This window comes from Trichosurus vulpecula, chromosome 1 (assembly GCF_011100635.1).
Source record: "Trichosurus vulpecula isolate mTriVul1 chromosome 1, mTriVul1.pri, whole genome shotgun sequence".
Taxonomy (NCBI): domain Eukaryota; kingdom Metazoa; phylum Chordata; class Mammalia; order Diprotodontia; family Phalangeridae; genus Trichosurus; species Trichosurus vulpecula.
Genome location: NC_050573.1, coordinates 148,858,072 through 148,877,581, shown reverse-complemented (window position 1 = coordinate 148,877,581; position 19,510 = coordinate 148,858,072). Strand labels below are relative to the sequence as shown.

At 39.7% G+C, this 19,510-nt stretch overlaps 1 protein-coding gene across 1 annotated transcript in view; it reads right to left on the bottom strand.

Annotated features, from left to right (window-relative positions):
- NIPAL2 (NIPA like domain containing 2) overlaps positions 1–19,510 on the bottom strand; it is a 142,191-nt gene that overhangs the window by 66,358 nt on the left and 56,323 nt on the right. The window contains exon 3 of the mRNA XM_036735605.1: positions 17,504–17,675. Coding sequence (XP_036591500.1) covers positions 17,504–17,675 — 172 coding nt within the window. The remainder of the gene's footprint in view (positions 1–17,503; positions 17,676–19,510) is intronic.

The following is a 19,510-nucleotide window of genomic DNA, read 5'->3' as shown; positions in this document are numbered from 1 at the left end:
TTAAAAGTCATTTAATGAGTTTATGTAAACAATCTCATAAACTCTAGAATTATAATCTAGTATATTTAATCATCTGGGCTCTAAAAGCAGTGTGCATTTATACAGTATTAGTCTTAAAATCCATAATTAATTTTAAACTTTCTGATAAGCCAAAAAACTAAAAATCCAAATTCTTTTAAAATTGGTTTATGGAGATTGCTACATGGCATTTAAGAGAAGGGTTGACTAAATCTTTAAAAGAATCCCCCTTTTGGGCGGCAGAAGGGAGGCCAAATTTGTGATTTATTTTACTAGTGTAGGCAGTTCTCTATGAGGAACTTTTTCTACTAATGCAGACCAGCACCTGCTTTGAAACCTAGTCCTAGACAAGTTGGCTGGTCTATTAAGAGGTTAAGTGACTTGCCAAAGGTCACATATCCAGTATGTGTCAGAGGCAGGGCTTAGAGCAGGCTCTGAGGTTAGTTCTCTAGTCACGAGGCATGCTATTACAAAGAATACTTCTGTATCATAAATAAGTGCACCCCCTAATTAGGTGGCTTAATGTAATACACAGATAGGAGGTCTGGGAATGAAGAGACCTGAGACTTGGGCCTAGTTCTGCCATAAACTCACTGATGTTCCCTTGGGTGCAATCTCTGCTAATGGAAGTGGAGCTTCTCTGCAAGACACTATGACCCATGATGGGGATGGGAGAAAGAAAGGGAGACTGAGGAGAGAGAAATCCCTGCAACCTCTGGAAGAGGCACAAGGAAAAAGGCAATGATAAATCCCTTATCGAGAGCTATGTTCTTTCCATACTGGCTCTCTTCTAGGCTGCCAAGGGTCATAATCCTTATAGCTGCTAGCCTAAAAGGGTCAGGGTCTCCCATTGCATCCTGGGTCATCACCAGTCATCTTGATGACCATCTGGTCACTGGATCCAGATGGCTCTGGAGGACAAAGTGAGGCTGGTGACCTTGCACAGCCCTCCCTCACTCAAATCAAAGTCAACTGCAAGTCATGTCATCATCTCCCTGATGTCATGGTCCTCTTTGAAAATGAAAGAAAAGGGATAGTAAGCTTCCTTTTTATGGGCCACCAGAGATTTGACTGATCTTCAATCAGGTAATGGAAAGCTGCCCCCTCTACTCCCAGTTCCACCAAAGAACTTCTTCACAACCTCATAAAGAGGCAACAAAGTATTACCCCTTCTTTGCATTTCATTTAACACATTAACACCCTGTTGTTTCTCTTATCTACCCCTTCTGTGATTTCGTCAACTAGGCTGAGGTGGTGGGATGGTGGTGATAGAAATCAATTGATCAAACCCCCTACTATGCAAAAACATATATTTACACACCTATGTGCATATAATACAAACATATCAAATATACATATATGTGTATAATTGTTCTTTTATGAGCTTTCCAGGGGTGGCACCTAAAGGAGAAACCTTCATAGGACTGATTTTGAGAAAGGGAATACATAATGGATACAGAATGAAAAAACTTACAGGCTTTGTTTTCTTTTTGCCTGTGATGTCAATGATGCTATCAGCTATAGGGGCAGCTAGGTAGCACAGTGAGGAGAGAACTGGCCCTGGGGTCAGGAGGACCTGAGTTCAAATCGGGCTTCAGACACTTGACACACTTATTAGCTGTGTGACCTAGGGCAAGTCACTTAACCCCAATTGCCCTGCCTTCCCCCCTCCAAAAAACAAAACAAAACAAAATGATTCTGTCAGCTTCTAAAATAGGTTAGAGTCAGTCAATAAATATCTATTATGTGCCTACTACACGCTAAATACTGGGTGGCCCTACAATTTAAGGTGGGAGGATTAAACAAAGGAGACAGAGAGATATTTTTCTAGGAGAATAAAGGAAGTAGGTGGAAGATTAGGCTTAGAGGAAAGAAATTCAGTAGGTTATTAATGCAGAGTACTGAAGTGATGGGTGAAGAAGTAAGCTTTATATGAAAAGTCATATGGAAGCGCTGAATGGTTGGCAAAAAGGATGGTACTTTTGAACTAATCTCTTGACACCCACATTTCTCAGATTCTTTCCTGAAATTCTGGTGTTTCATAAGACAAGAACAGGGGATTCTCTGAGAAAATGTTGATGCTGATAATACTTTTCTCCCTAAAATATCAATTATGAAATTGGATAAAAATTTACTCATTATCAGTCATCTAATAAACATTTATTAGACACCTACTGTGTGTCAGGCACTGTGCTAAGCACTGGGGTTACCAAAAGGGGTCAAAGATAATTTTTGCCCCTCAAGGAGCTCTCAATCTAATGGGGAAGACAACAAGTAAACAACTATGTACAAAAAATCTATATACAGGAAAAATAGGAAGTAAATAAGAGAGGAAAGATTCTGGAATTAGGAGAGGCTGATGGGAAAATCTTCCCATAGAAGATGGGATTTTAGTTGGGACAGCAAGGGGAGATATGAAGCAGAGAGTATTCCAGGGATGGAGGACAGCCAGAGAAAATTCCTAGAGCTGAAGACATAGAGTATCTTGTTCATGGAATAGCCAGGAGGCCAGCATCACTGGACTGAAGAGTATGTTTAGGGGAGTAAGGTGTAACACATCTGGAGAGGTAGAAGGGTGCTGGGGTATGAAGGGCTTTGAATATCAAACAGAGCATTTTGTATTTCATCCTGGAGGCAACACGAAACCACTGAAGTTTATTGAATGTGTGTGTGTGGGGATGTGTGGCATGGTCAGATCTGGTTTTTAGGAAAATCACTTTAGTGGCTGAATGAAGGAGGGACTGGAGTGAAGAGAGACTTGAGGCAGGCAGGGCATCAGCAGACTATTGCAATAATCTAGGTGTGAGCTGATCAGGGCCTACACCAGAATGGTGGCAGTGTCAGAGGAGAGAAGGGGACATGTTGAAGAGATGTGGCAAAGGTGAAATCAATAGGCCTTGGCAACAGCTTGGATGTGGGGGCTGAAAGATGGTGAGGTATCTAGGATGACTCCTAGGTTGTGAGTTGGGGGACTGGGAGGATGGTGTTGTCCTCTACAAAAATGAGGAATGTAGGAAGTTGGGAGGATTTAGGGGGGAAAGATAATGGATTTGATTTTGGACAAGTATTGTGATTTTTCCACATGAAAACAGGCGTAACTGTCTATATTTTGGCACTCCCTTCAATTTTCCTGACTTCTCTTTATCCCTAGAGAATTTCACACCCCTGCGGCTTCAGACCAGTATTTATGGATATACTGAAATATTTTCAGCCCAAAAATGTTCTGTGAGTAGATTAACTTAGGAAATAACTGCCCTAACTACACTAAGAAGGAACAGCTTTCATTTACACAACCCTTTACTATCTACGAAGCATTTCCATTCATCATCTAAATGAGGGCCATTCACAGTAGCAGCTGGAATGAGGGTCCTTGAATGTGAGGAGTTCAGAAAGGAGGAGAAACTTTGGTTAGTCTTCCTGGCCCATGCTGATCCTTCATTTGGTGGCAAACGGGTCTCCAAATGAGGGATTACATAGTAACTCTGCCTCTGCACCAAGGAGTGGAAAAGGAAAACCATGCCTGAACACTTAGGTGTTCCAAGGAGATTTAAAAGATATCCTTTAGAGACCCACAGCTAGTTCCATTGTACCACAGCTCGAGGCAAGGGGAAGGAATGTGCTGTTAATCTCCTTAAGGAAATGGGGACAAAAAACAATAGATAACACCACCAACCAACAACAATCCTCTGCTATTTTCTCCAGGGCAAAGCTGGACTCCCAGGGAGTTATTTATTAAGTGGGATTCAGCTACCCTGAGTTAGTGCACTTTATAGGCAGATTAGGTTCAGTAAATATTATAATGTAATTACATCCTATGAGTAAGGAATCTCTTCCCCTTAATTAGGTGTTCACTTTTAGAAGGCACTTCACTGAACCATTCATTCATTCCTTTTTTCATTCATTCATTCAAGTGCATAAAGACCTTGGTGCTCTGTGGATAATACCAAGGATTCCAAGACAAAAATGATATGGCTTCTTCCCTTAAGGAACTCCTGTTAGCAACCTGGGGACAGAGATCAAGACCAACAACTGTTAACACTAAAAAGCCTCTTGCATTAGGAGTGAAGCTCAGATTTTCTTTGCAATAACATAAACAAAAGCCAAGCAACCAAAATCTGGATGCATAAGAGAGAGCTGGCTCTAGCCTTCTCAATGCGTCCTGTCCGAACTTGCTAATGTGGAAGTTTCCTTTGGCTCATTATTGTGATAATCAAGATCTCATCAGTCTGGCCCAGGCATTCTACCTCAACACTATCTTTGGCCTCTCTGATTGGAGGGTGGGGCCGTGAACTCCAAATCCCCATTTAAGGAGAGATCTCAGTTCAGACATTTCCTTATTTCTCACCTGCCTCTACTACCTTGATACTTCTCTGACTGAATTTTCTATCATGCCCTCCTCTTGGGTACTTGCCTCCTCTTTTCCTTTTATGTTTTGTCTTCCCTCATTAGACAGCAAGCACTGTCTTTCTTTTTCTGTATTTGCATCCCCAGCACTTAGCACAGTATCTGGCACATAATAGGTGTTTAATAAATGCATATTGACTACGGACATAGGAGATGCTACATAAATGCTTATTCCTTTTCCTTCCCTTCCCTGTTAAAAAAAAAAAGAAAACTTGCAACAAATATCATAGTCAAGTAAAACAAATTCCCTACTCTAAAAAAATGTCTCATCCTAGAATATATGCTTTATCCATGGTCTTCTGAAATAGTGGTTTTTCCTGCAGTAGTGTGGTTTATCTCAAATTCCTCCCCCGGTTTGTACTGAATATACCTAGCCTCTCCTTTGACATCCTTATTGAGGACATGATCACAAACATCTGAAGGGCCTTGGACTTGAAGAAAAGAGCTGCTTGATTTATGTCAGTATTACCCAATACAGTACTGCTCCAATGTTTCATCCTAGCATGGAGGTGATGTTGGGCTCCTGAAGCATAGGTCAGCAGAAAGTAAGCTTTGCCTAGTAAGTCCTACCAAGTTGGAAAGGCTTTGAATATGGAGCCCAACTTGAAGATGATCTACAGTGTCAAATACAGAGACGTCAAGAAAGATAATGATTCTTAGCAATTCTCAGCAGTATAATGACCCAAGACAATTCTGAAGGATTTATGATAAAGAAATGCAATCCACCTCCAGAGAAAGAACTGATGGAGTCTGAAATTCCAATCAAAGCATACTTTTTTTACTTTATTTTTTTCTGTTTTCTTTTGCAACATGGCTAATATGGAAATATGTTTTGCATGACTGCACATGTGTAATCTATAGCAAATTGCTTGCCTTCTCAAAGAGAGGGGAGGAGGGGAGGGAGAGAGAGAATTTGGAACTCAAAATAAAAAAGTAATGTTAAAATTGTTTTTACATGTAATTGAGAAAATATATTTTTTTAAAAAAAGAAAGATAAGGATTGAGAAGAGGCCAGTAGATTGGACAATTCATTAAGAGATCCTTAGTAACTTTGGAGAGAGCAGTTCCATTGGATAAGTAGATAAACCAGAATGAAGAGGGTTTAGAGGAGAGTGAAAGGAGGGGAAGTGGAGGTACTATGAAAAGATGGCTTTTTCAAGGAGTTTAACTGAGAAGGGGGGAGAGATAAAGGATGGTAGCCAGTGGGGAAGGTTGGATGAAGTGATGGGCTTTGTTTATTTTAGGATGGGAGAGACATGGATGTACTTGTAGGTAGCAGAGAAAGAGCCAGGTCAGAGAGTAAAGATGAGAGGGAGGGAGGGAGGGAGGGAAGGAGAGAGAGAGAGAGAGAGAGAGAGAGAGAGAGAGAGAGAGAGAGAGAGAGAGAGAGAGAGAAGATGATAGGGGTAATTTGTTGGGAAGTCAGGAGAAGATAGGATCAAGGATATATATAGAGAGGTTAACCTTGGCAAGCAGAAGGATCGTCTAGTCCTAATAAGAGGCTGGAATGAAGGAGGAGATAGTGGAGGATGATATTAGAGTGATGTGAGATGAAGAGAATCTGGGGTAGCTTTTCTGGGAACTTTTAGCTGTTGAGGCACAACCTATGTACCTCTAATTCTTGATATCCCCTTTAAGAAACCAAAATTTAGAACTTCATTATTATCTATCATCTATCTATCTATCATCTATCGTATCTACAACATGATTTTAGCAACTGTTTTCATGCATATGGTGTAGGTCTCTTTAGAAGGGAAATTTTTTACCTAAATTTTAAACACATTCACCCATTTTTAACTCAAATATTAAACATTTTAAAGAATGTTCAGAAACAAGAGGGCCTCTCAAAGTTAGAGTCCATTTTGTTAGAGTTTTGATGAAAATCTTATTAATTTTCATTCACTGCTATTTCAGCTCATTGTTTAGAATCTGAGAAAGCAAAAGACAAAGCTGAATTGTGAAAGCCAAAGAAATCTTCTTTTAAAAAAAATACCCCCTGAAACAAAAAGAACATATTTATGTAATGATGCTACAAATAGCTCCTACATGTAAATATCTCGCTTGCGGTTTCTGACCACTTATAATAGGGACTTCAGTGTGCTGCTGAGAAGTAAACCACGAAACACTTTCATGTCAACCACAATCAAACTTCAAATACTCTAGCACACTGAACATACTTACAGGCCCAATCAACTTTAATTTTATTTATGTACTGCTCCATAAATATCATTCATTCCCTTGCTTCAAATTTAGGCCTTTAGGAAGAAATGAAGTCAATTAAAATGCATTCTAAAATGAGAATACATTTTAATCAAGTTAGGGTTTTGGGGCGTAATGCAGCTTTAGAAAATGTAGTTATGCACACACAGAGATTGGCTGTGCCACCCAAATGGGCAGAAATGAAAATGCCATGGAATTCATGGCAAAAATTCATGGCAAAATAGGGCCAGTAATCATTCACTTAAGGCAGCAGAGATTTACCAATGCTCTTTGGTAATTTACCTATCAAAATAAAATATCACCTCCTATGCAGAATCACAGAATTTCAGAACTGGAAGGGATTCAATTGCCATCTTGTCCAACTCACATATGAAAAAAGAAACCCCACCACAATGAGAACAATTTCTTTCAATGGTCATGAAGGCAGCTGAAGCAGGCGCTGTGGAGAACTTAGAGCTTGGTCAGTCATTGAAGACACCAAGGTCATGTACTGCACCTCAGACCATCTCCAGTTGTCTTGCCACTGAACTTTGATGATTCTGGAAGAGAGAGTGAAGCTGACAACTTTGTACAATTCTGCCTCACTTGAATCCAATTCACGAGCAAGTCAAGACATCACCCTGTGATGTTATTGGTCCTCTTATAGAACAAATGACAAACAACAATCTTGTCTTTGCTTGAGGAGTTCCCAGTGAGGGGAAGCCCACTACCTCCCAAAGCAACTTGTTCTATTTTGGATAGCTCTGATTGCTCAGAAGGTTTTCCTTACATCAGTCACTCAGTCAGTTAATAAACACTTATTATATGCCTACTATATGCCCGGCACTGTGTTAAGTCCTGGGGATAAAAGAAAGGTAAAACAAAATACCTGTTCTCAAGGAGCTAGCTCCCAGTCTAATGGGTGAGACAACATAAAGAAATCTAAATACAACATGCTATATACAGGATAAATTGTAAATAATCAACAAAAGGAAAGCAGTAGGATAAAGGAGGATCAAACCTAAATGCTTCTCCATAGTTCCTATACATTGTTCTCTGTTCTGCCTTCTGGGACCTGATAGAACAAGGTGAACCCCTCTTCCATATGATTCCCATATTTCCTCTGAGTCTTCTCTCCTCCGGGTTAAACATTTCCAGTCCCTTAAACTGATCCCTCTATGACATGGACTATATTCTTAGACTGCTTTTCTGCAACTGCTTTGCAAACAATTCATCTTTTATCTTAAAAAAAAAAGTAAAGAACCAAGGCCCTTTCACCATTCCACTAAATTAACTGGATTCTGTTTATTCAATGTAACTTCTATAGAAAGTACTTCTCAAGAGTTTAAAAAAATAGCCAAAGTATAGAGTCCTAGATAAAGCTTTTCAGAAGTTCTGTTGCGTGGCTATTTTCGGCAACTAACTCCACAACTAAAGAATGCCTCATGCTGGGTGTGCGTGATTAACTGCAGAATAAAAATTTTATCCTGGACATTTAACTTAAGCTGGTTTGGGGACAAATGTGCTAAACCAGACAGCATGGCAAACCACCGAGGAAAGGGAGGGAAACTGCATATTTCCAGCATTAAATTAAGCTTCCATGTCAAGTGTCCCTGGAACAAGCATCCGGTGAGGTTTTGAGGGTTCTAAAGAAGGCATCCAGGCTGGCACCAAGCATGGTGTTCTCAAAGGACATGGATAATTAGCCTGCATCCAGGATCATGTAACTTTACAGGTCACCCATTCATTGGTCTGTTTATGTTTGTTTTCATTTGTTTCTAATAAAAATCTTGGAGAAGAAAGTTTCTGCTTGAGACGGCGTCTCTGGAATTCTGAACAGGCCTCACAAGGGCTTTTTGGCTGTCCTGTGACCATCATCTAATGGATTACAGGCCCATTTTAGTTTACAGCTCCACCATGGAACAACCAACTAGGAGAAATACATAAAACAATATATATTCCACATCGTGATTTCCAATTTGGGCAAAAACCATAGTGCCGTAGAAAAGAGAGATGGAAAAGACCTGTTAGGCATCTGTCCCTTCTCCTCCCCTTCTCATCTCCTTGTCGAGGCAGCCCATTCCCTTATGTTTAACTCAATCCTACTATATTCCAAATCAGTCCAGTGACTTTAGAACAGAATTCTATCCCAAAGAAAGAATGTGGATGCCTCTGGGGAGCTGGTTAGAGTGGGATTTCACATGATAACACGGGTGCTTTCTCATTAATAACAGCTTTAACGTAAGCAGGGCTTTAGGATTACAAAGAGTTTCACATATTCGTTCTCATTTGGCCTACAGACCTTGTGAGGTAGAGAGTATTATTACCTGCATTTTAAAGATGAGGAAAGCAGGACTTTGATAGGTGGAATCATTTGCCTCATAAATAACAAAGCAATGCCAGGGCTAAACTTGAACCCAGGTCTCCTGACTCTAATACCAGTGCTTTGTCCACTATATTCTATTTTGCTGTTCAGTCTTTTCAGTCATGATCAACTTTGGGGTTTTCTTGGTAAAGATACTGGAGTGGTTTGCCATTTCCTTCTCCAGTGGATCCATTTTATTAGAAAAATCAGAGGTTAAGTGACGTGCCCAGGGTCACATAGCTAGGATGTGTCTGAGGCTGAATTTGTACTCAGGTCTTCCTGACTCCAGGCCCAGTGCTCTACCCACTGAGCCACTGGCTGCCTCTACTATACTATACTGCTTTCTTATTTTAATAGAAATATAGGGGGAGAAGGGAAGGGGAAGAGACAGAAGGGAGTGAGCATTTGTAACAGCACCTACTACGTACCAGAGACTGCGTACTTAAGAAATATTATCTCATTTGGTTCTCACAACAACGATGGGAGGTAGGTGCTATTTGGAATCTAAAACACATTTGATTTTCAGTACTAAGAAATAGACTATATGCTGTTATGATGAATGAGAACAGGGGTTTATTTCAAGAAAATAATTCAGCCCCTAGAAAAGTAGCCTAATCATTTGATTTGGTAGGCAAGTGAATTTTTATGCGTCTTAAACCAAAATCTCCCAGGATTAAATTATGTACTCTAGATAGCTTTAAAATGTGACCTAGCAATTGGTGGAAGCTTTTTTTTTTTAATAGAGTGGCAATGTGGCCCCATGAATGGCATGCTGGACCAGGAGTCAGGAAACTGGGTTCAGATGCCCACTCCGAGACTGAACTAGCTATGGAAAAGTCACTGACCCTCTGTAAGCCTTAGTTGTCTCATCTGTAAAATTGGGATAACACTCCCTATCTTGTAGGGTTGTCATAAGGCTTCAATAAGAAAATATTTATTACGTGTTTTGCAAACTTTAAAGCATCATGTAAGTGGTGGTTATTATGTCTCTGGGAGACAGGGTAGTGTAGTGGATAGAGAGGTGACCTTGGAATCAGGAAAACCTGAGTTCAGATCTGACCTCTGACATATATTAAGTGTGAACATGAGCAAGTCATTAAGACATTCAGTGCCTCCGGGCAACTCTCTAACACGAAGCATAGACAAGTTGCTGAACTGCAGCTCTGGAGGGCATTTCTACAATGGCATTTCTCCATAGATTCAATTAGCAGGAACCACACACAGTATACCAAAAGTCTGAGTTCAGTTTCAAGCTATTAAAGCTATTAAAACTGCACTCAGACTTTTGGGACATCTTGTATAAGGAAATCATATGTGCATTTATGCGCAGGTACATACTCATGGGCAGCTAGAAGGCACAGTGGATAGAGTGCCCAGCCTAGAGTCAGGAGGACCTGAGTTTAAATCCAGCCTCAGACACTTACAAGCTGTGTGATCCTGGGCAAATCACTTAGCCCTATTGGCCTCATTTATAAAATGAGCTGGAGAAGGAAATGGTAAACCTCTCCAGTATTTCTGCCAAGAAAACCCCAAATGGGGACACAAAGGGAAGGGTACAATCAAAATGACTGAATAACAAAAATACACATACACATGCATATACACATACATACATACATACATACATACAAAGTTGATTCGAGCTAATTTGGGCAGAAGAAGACACAAATAGATGGATCAAGAGAGGCCTCATGTAGGAGGTGGTGCTTGAGCTAAGTTTTGAAGAAGGCCAGAGATCCCACTTAGTGAAGGTAAGGAGTGAGTCTATTCCAGACTGAGGGGAGAGGGATAGGGGGAGGAGTCCATATGAAAGCAGAGAGATAGGAGGGCCGGAATGTTGTTTGTGAGGAATAGCAAACATGCCTGTAAGGCTGGATTGTAGACCCTGTGCAGGGGAATAATAAATAACAATCCTAGAAGGGAAGGTCAAAGCCAGATTGTGAAGGTCTTTAAATGTCACAAAGGGCATTTCATCCTGGAGACATTGGGACTATAGGAGGAAAAGAATGACATGACCAGACCTATGCTTTGGGAATATCAGTTTGGTGGCTGTGTGGAGGATGAATCAAAGAGGGAAGAGACTGGAGGCAGGGCTACTGAGCTAATCAAGAGACAGCGATGGGACCTGAAAGACTATGGCTATGGTATAGGAGGAGAGAAGGGGGTAGGTCTGATTGGGATGGTAGAGGAAGAAATGGCAACACGTGGCAGTTGGATGGACATGTGGGGTGAGTGAAAAGACGAGTCTGAGATGGCAAACATGGAGACTGGAAGTGTCCTGACAGATGTATTGTGGCTCTCTGGAAGGGAGTTAGTATAGCCTGTAAGATGCTGAGGGTCTTATATCTCTTTAAGGATTTTACCATTAACATCCTATATCTCTCCCCTCTTTTGCTCTCCATCTGAAGAACTTCATTATTTGATGCTGTTTTCAAGGTCTTTTAGTCCTATTACTTAGATTTTCATTGATTGTCATGTCTTTTCTGAACACATCCATGAAGAACAAGGGTGTAATATACTCTTACATGCATACTATGCAGCTTATAACAAGTAAAGTTCTCTCCCTTCCAATTATATGTCTTGTCTCTATGCTTATCCTACCTAGCTTATGATACACCTCTAGCTTAGGGTCTATGTCTCTAGAATCTCAATTGTCCTTTGGGGGACTGTCTACATTTGTGGGGCAGCATCTCTTTGATGGTAGTTTAAATACTTTGTCAATGTTGGAACAACAGAATTCTTCTTGAAATATGCCCTTCCCTAGAAACCAATCCCCAGAATCTCGATTCAGGTGGGTAAGGAGGGAAGGAAACAGGCATCTATTAAATACCTACTATGTACCAGGCACTGGGCTGAGTGCTTTACATAATATATCTCATTTGGTCCTCACAACAAGCCTGTGAAGTAGGTTCTATTATTATCTTCATTTTATATATAAGGAGACTGAGGCAGATAGAGATTAAGTGACTTGCCTAGGGTCACATAGCTAGGAAATATCTCAGGTGGTATTTGAATTTAGGTCTTTCTGACTCCAGGCTCAGAGAATTCTACTAAATATGTTTGTGTAACTTCATATATATAATGAGTATTGAATTTCTTGCCTTCTCAGTGGGTAGAGAAGGGACAAAAGGGAGAGAGAAAATCCAGGAACTGAAAATTAAATTATGTTTTTTTAAAAAATAAATTAAATAAATAAGGAGAAAATCTATGAGTTAGGATCATGGCTACACTTTGAAAAAATATACTTTTCATTAAAGATATACTTAATATCCAATTTCATAATGTAAGTGGTCTCATGACGACAAATTAAAAGATATGTCAAAAAACCCACAAAACAACAAAAATCCAATCCACAACTATCCACTGTGCCACCTAACTGCCTTAATCCCCTCTTCTTTGCCTGCCCTCAATACTTTGGACAGACCCAACCACTACCATTTAAAATGCTTTCTCTTGTTGATCTGCCACTTTCCTTTCTCCATATAACCATTCTATCCCAGAAATGCAAAGCTCCCAGAGAAGTAAGGTGTCCCTCTTTGGAAAGACCCACCCTTTCAGTCTGAAATAGTCCTCTTCATGTTGTGATAATCACAGAATTTGAGACCTGGAAGCGACCTCAGAGGCCATCTATTCTGACCAATGTCTGACCAAAACCCCCTTCTACAATGTTCTCAACAATCTGTCACCCAGCCTTTGTTTAAATATTTCTAAAATGGGAGACACCCTATCTCCCAAGGAAATTGATCCTACTTTTGGAGAACTCTAATTTCTAATCATTCCCAAGGACCATAAATAGACCCCCAAAATAAATCAACTTCATCTACAGAATTCCAATGTCTGTCCATACTTTGTGACTATTAGAAATTGAGGACTAGGCGAAGAGTCCCAATAGACTAGGAGTTAAGACAGCTGGGTTTTAGTGCTACCTATTCTAGTCCTGTCTTTGCCACTGTGACTTTGGGCAAGTCATTTTCCTTCTCTTAGCCTCAGTTTCCTTATCTGTAAAATGTAGAGGTTTGACTACATAATCTCTAACATACCTTTCAATTGTAATATTCTTTGATTCTACACAATGTATCATCACCTCTTTTTGCAGTCCTATCCTTGGCTTATCAAAACACATGCCCTTGGTCATGCAAATCAAAATTAATTAAAACACTCAGCATGTGAAATTATCTAATCCAGTGAGATCAAACTCAAGTAAAAATGGAGGACACTAAGCTGTACATAATGATCCCTGCAGGAGGCATGGTAACAGTTTTAAAAAGCAATGCGATTTAAGTTTCATCGTATTTTTATTTATTTTGTTAAATACTTTACAATTACATTTTAATCTGGTTCAGGTAGCCCTAGGAAGCGGTGAAGGTGGCAAGAAGCCTCGAAGGCATATGACATCTCTCATCTAGTCACCCAACTCCTTCTCTTTAGAGAGAGGAAACTAAGGAAGTCTCAGAGAGGTTAAATGACCTATCTAAGGTCATGCAGGTTACAGTAAGTAAATCATGTAGGATATAAATATAGATTCTCTGGCTTTAAATCTGATGCTTTCTCCACCACACCATACTTCCTCTTCACATTAAGTATTGGGAAATTATATATTAAGTTATATTGGTGTATACACACACACACACATATATGTCTTATTCAGTCATTATTCAGTCACTCTTTGTGACCACATTTGGGGTTTTCTTGACAAAGATACTGTAGTAGTTTGTCATTTCCTTCTTCAGCTCCTTTTTCAGATTAGGAACTGGGGCAAACAGGGTTAAGTGACCTGTCCAAGGTCACACAGCTACGAAGTATCTGAGGGCCACATTTGAACTCAGGAAAACGAGTCTTTCTGACTCCAGCTCTGGCCCTCTATCTACTATGCCACCTAACAGCCCATATATATATATGTATATCTTTATATGTTTTATATATATGTGTGTGTGTTTATGTAATGTATACACACACATACACACACAAACACACATGCACGCGTGTACACACACACACACACATATATATTTGAGGAAACTTCTGCCAATGTAGTTCCACACCTTGTCCATCATTCATTTAGCCTTAGAGAGTTTCCTGGAACCCTGAGAGGTTCAATAAGTTGTGCAGCATAACCCAGCTAGTATGACTCACATGTAGAAGCAGAGCTCATATTTTCCTAGTTCTGAGGCTGGCGCTCCACCATAATAAGCTGCCTCTAACAAGCAAACAGAATTCTATCATAGAAAGCCCCCACACAGCATTTCAAGAATAGATGAAGTCTGGAGAAGCACCAAGGCTGACAATAAAACATTTTTTCATTTCTCATTTCTGGGGTTCTTTGAAAAAAATGTCAAGGGTATTTGGTTGCCTAGGAGCTAAAGAATAGAACAAGTGAGAAATGCCCTAATTTATTCATTCAATCAGAATGCTCATAAATAATAACTTATTAGATAACCTGTGTATTTATCCAAGTCACTCAAGTCTGGATTGTGTTTTGTTTTAGGGAGCTGAATAAAATCCTTTTCACCAGCAATATAAAAGTATATCAGAAACATTTTAGAGACCTTAAAATCAAGACACATCACCACATTTTTTTTGTCTCTTTGTTAACAGAAGGCAGAAGCCTTCTCTCTTGGTTTGTTACCATATCAAAGAAGACTCTAAATTTTACAGAGATTTAGAAATACAATGTTTCCATGGCAGCAGATGCAGAGAAACCTCAGAAGAAGTTGTTGACTTGAAGTGGGCTTAGGGAACGAATTTTCCCTTTTGACATTTAGAGACATTTCATTTCCCCTTATTAGGGTGCTTGGGAAATCACTTCAAATGAGCACAGATGAAACTCTTTGAAAGAAAAGGATTTAGAAACTAGACTATAACCATCACAACATGGTCAATTTCAAAATTTCCTGACCTAATAAAAAGTGACATCAAGATATACGCAGGGAGGAATAGTTTTTGAATGTTCAAATGCTACAGTTCCAATATGTTTAAAATTTAAACCTGGTTTAACAAAACCTAACATGAAGTGAAATAATTGCTTAATTCCAATGCAAGGGATTTTTGTAACTATTTCACGAATGACGCTGATGTTAATTTCCAAGAATCAGAAACTGAAAATCAGACCATGAAACCAACCTATTTAGTTTCACTGACAGAAAATAAACCAGGGACATAAAGGATGGAAAAAATTAAATTTGCATTTTAAAAGTAACACCAGAAAGTCCAATTAAAAATTATATTAAGTTTCATGAATAGTGACGGATGAGAAGGATGACTATGAAAAAGAGCGATGGTAAGGAGACTTGAAACCTCATCAGTTTTAGGAACTGGGGATGTTTAGCTTCCCTTCCCAAGTATCTCTGGTGTAGTAGAGCGATCGTTTGGCTTCTGAGTCAGGGGTCTGGTGTTCCAATCCTGGCCCTTTCACTTTCTGCCTGTATAAGCTCAGTTTCTCTAATTTTGTTCCATGTGAAATGATAGAGTTGGACCAGATGACCTCTGAAATTCCTTCCGTTTCTAAGGCTATGATCTTATGAAGACTTGGGATGGGGGGAGAGAGGGGTAGCCTTGACACCAATCTTTCAGTGCCCAAGGATTCATTCCCTATAAGAGGAAAAGTGAAAGAAATCCAGTAGACAAAGAATCCTGATGAGTGTTTAGAAGGAGACTGAAAAATTGTTATGATCCTTTCTATGTTGAAATTAATGTAAATGTAAATAGTTATTAAGCAAATTTTGTTCAAAAACTATCATAAATTGGGACCTAGAAGTGACTCTTAGAGATCAGCTAGTCCTTATTTACAGATGAAAAAACTGAGGCTAGGAAGGGTAAGTGATTCACCCAAAGTGATTTGTTCTTCCTGATCCCATTTGGGGTTTTCTTGGCAAAGATACTACAATAGTTTTGCCATTTCCTTCTCCAGCTCGTTTTACAGATGAGGAAACTGAGGCAAACAGGGTGAAGTGACTTGCCCAGGGTCACACAGCTAGTAAGTTTCTGAGGCTGGATTTGAAGTCAGGTCTTCCTGACTCCAGACCCAGTGTTCTAACCACGGCACCACCTGGCAGAGCCAGGTTTGAGACCACATCCTATGACTCTATATTCAGTGCTCTTTTTATGGCACCATGCTGTTTCTCCAATGGTATTGATTACATTGATGTTCAATATTAATTTTTAAATAAAACATTTAATTCAAAAAATAAAGGTCTATTATTTAGAAGAGATATTACATTTATTCTAATTAGCTCCTGTACTCCCCCAGGTACAGGAAAGCAGACTCAATATAAGGAAGAATTTTCTAATAAATCTGAGTGACTCCAATAATAACAATTACTGTTTTTATTCAATCATTTCAGTTGTGTCTGACTTTTTGTGACCCCATTTGGGGTTTTCTTGGCAAAGATACTAGAGGGATTCATCATTTCCTTCTCTAGCTCATTTTACAGATGAGGAAACAGAGACAAACAGGGTAAAGTGACTTGCCCAGGGTCACACAGCTAGTAAGCATCTGAGGCCACATTTGAACTCAGGCCAGATGCTCTATCCGCTTTACCATTTAGCTGTCTTAACAATAATAATAGCTAACATTTATACAGCACCAACTATGTGCCAGGCGTTGTGTGATGTGCTTTACAAATATTAACTCATGTGATCCTCACAACAACCCTGGGAAGTAGGGGCTAATATTATTCCCATTTTATAGTTGAGGAAATTGAGGCAAACAGGTTAAGTGACTTATCTAAAACCATATAGCTAGTAAGTGTTTGGGGCTGGATTTGAACTCAGGTCTTCTGAGGTCCAGCATGCTATCCACTGAACAGCCTAGCTGCCCCCAATAGAGCAGGCTACTTCATAAGGCAATCAGCTCTATTACACTAGAGGTGTTTGAGTGTAGCTTGGAGGTCTATAGTTGTCATGCATGCTAATGGAAAAAACTCAATGCTAGAGTTTGAGTTACGGGTCTTGGGTTCAAGTCTTCCCTCTGACACTTCCGGGGGGACCACAGAAATGTTGCTCACCTTTCTGGGTTTCAGTTTCTTCATCTAGAACAGGGCTGCCCAAAACACGGGTTGTGCACCCCCATGCGTCCTGCCTGCATCCACCACAAGCACAGAAATCAACACAAATGCTTTAGTTAAAACATTTACGTCAATTTCCACGCCATTAGTAAACACAGGCGGACCTTATAAAATTGCGCTGCTGGCCGCATGCAGCACGCGAGCTGCACTTTGGACAGCCCCGATCTAGAAAATAAGAGGGTTAGATTAAACTAAACCCACGCTCCTCTGATCTAGCTAGATGACCCCAAAGGTCCCTTCTAGGTTGATTATGGAATTCTATGAGAAATAAATTCACCTGTAAATGATCACTCAATGTGAAGTCATAATTCAACATCATCAATCAAGTCAATCATGACTATGCCATGAATTCCAAAATTAGAAGCTGTGATCCTTTTGTGCAGGGATGATGTCTCTTGTGTTTTGAATATACTGGGGGAAAATCTTTGTTTCAAAATATAGAAAAACATCTTACCTGCAACAGACATACAACCCAAAGGTGCAATGAGAGTAATAGGTGCCAATCCATAGGCTGCAAAGTTGCCTGTCTCCCCAACTGCCATCAGGAGGCTCCCACACCACCACAAGACACTTCGGAAGTAGGGCTTTTGGCTTCCTTGATGTACCGATTTAAGGTGAGAATATTTCTGGATAGAATTAGGAATATAAATAAAAAACATTTTTCACAAAGAGAAAGCATCTTACATCAGTTTTTAAAAGGTGACATAGCTGGAGATTATGGAAAAAGAAAGAGTGTTTTACACATTTCCTATTTCTTGAATGATAACTTTAAACTGACATTTCTCAAACTCTTTTAGGGATTTCAGAGTACTTACCTCACAAAACCCCATGAGGTAGGTATCATCTTATAGATGGAGGAGCTGAGGCTCTGAGAGGTGATTACTTTTCCATGATCACTCAGCTAGTAAGCATGAGAAGCAGTGTTAGAATCCAAGTCTTTTCCAACTCCAAGTCCAGGGCTCTTTCCACCAGACCCTCTTCACTTCTCAATTAGCAATGGTCTCCTAATTAATCTCCCTGCCTCAAGTCTCTCCCTACTCCAACCCATTCTTCACATTTCTACCAAAATTATTTTCCTTAAGTATGTATATGACTATGTCACCACTATACTCAATAATAGGGAACTCCTAATTGTCTCTATGATAAAGTTTAAACTCCTTTATTTGACTTTTAAAGCCTTTTCACAACCTACCTTTCCACCCTCAGTATAAATTACTCCCCTTTCTTCACTGTATGGCCAGCCAATCAATGGCTAACAAACATATATTAAGTGCTTACTATATGTCAGTCACTCTGCCAAGCACTTGGAGTTACAAAGAGAAGTAAAAACAATCCCTGTCCATTTTCAGAGGAAGATACTAAGGATAACTGTAGTCATAGGAAAAAATGCTCTAAATCACTATGGATTAGAGAAATGCAAATCAAAACAACTCTTAAGTACCATATGACACCTGTCAGATTGGCTAACATGACAAAACAGGAAAATTATAAATGCTGGAGAAGATGTGGGGAAATTGGAACACTAATGTATTGCTGGTGGAGTTGTGAACTGATCCAACCCTTTTGGAGAGCAGTTTGGAACTATGCTCAAAGGGCTATAAAATGTGCATAAAATAAACATATATACATACACATATATGTGTATGTATATATATATATATACATATGTGTGTATGTATATATATGTATATATAAAAAAGGGTACTTTGACCCAGCAATACTATTTCTAGGGCTGTATCCCAAAGAGATCATACAAATGGGAAAAGGACCCACATGTACAAACATATTTATAGCAGCTCTTTTTGCAGTGGCCAAAAATTGGAAATTGAGGAGATGCCCATCAATTGGGGAAGGGCTGAGCAAGCTGTGGTATATGAATGTAATGGAATACTATTGTGCTATGAGAAATGATGAGCAGGCAGACTTCAGAAAAACCTGGAAAGACTTATATGAACTGATGCTGAATGAGGGAAGTAGAACCAGGAGAACACTGTACATTTACCAGCACACAGTTGCCATCACTCACGCAACCTCCCCCCTTCTTCAAGCCCAAGCTCCACCTCCTCTCCCGTTCCTAACTGTCTTCTAATTAACTGCCTCATATGGATTGAGTGTTTATCTATAGATATTTATATGTGTAGAAAGAATCACTGGATCGTAGATTTAGAGCTGGAAAGGACATTAGAGACCACCAAGTCCAACCCCTGTTTTATAGATGTGGAACCTGAGACACAGAAAGGTTAAACGATCTGGCCAGCATCACACAGCGAGTAAATATCTGAGCTAGGAGTCAAACCCAAATCTTCCTGAGTCTCAGTCCGGTGCCCTTTTCACTCTACCATGCTCTCATTACATGCTGTCTCCCCAAATGAATGTAAATTCCTTGTAAGCAGGAAATGTTTTGGGCTTTTTTTTGTCTCTGTACACTCTTTGATACAAAATGAGATACTATTTGTAAAGT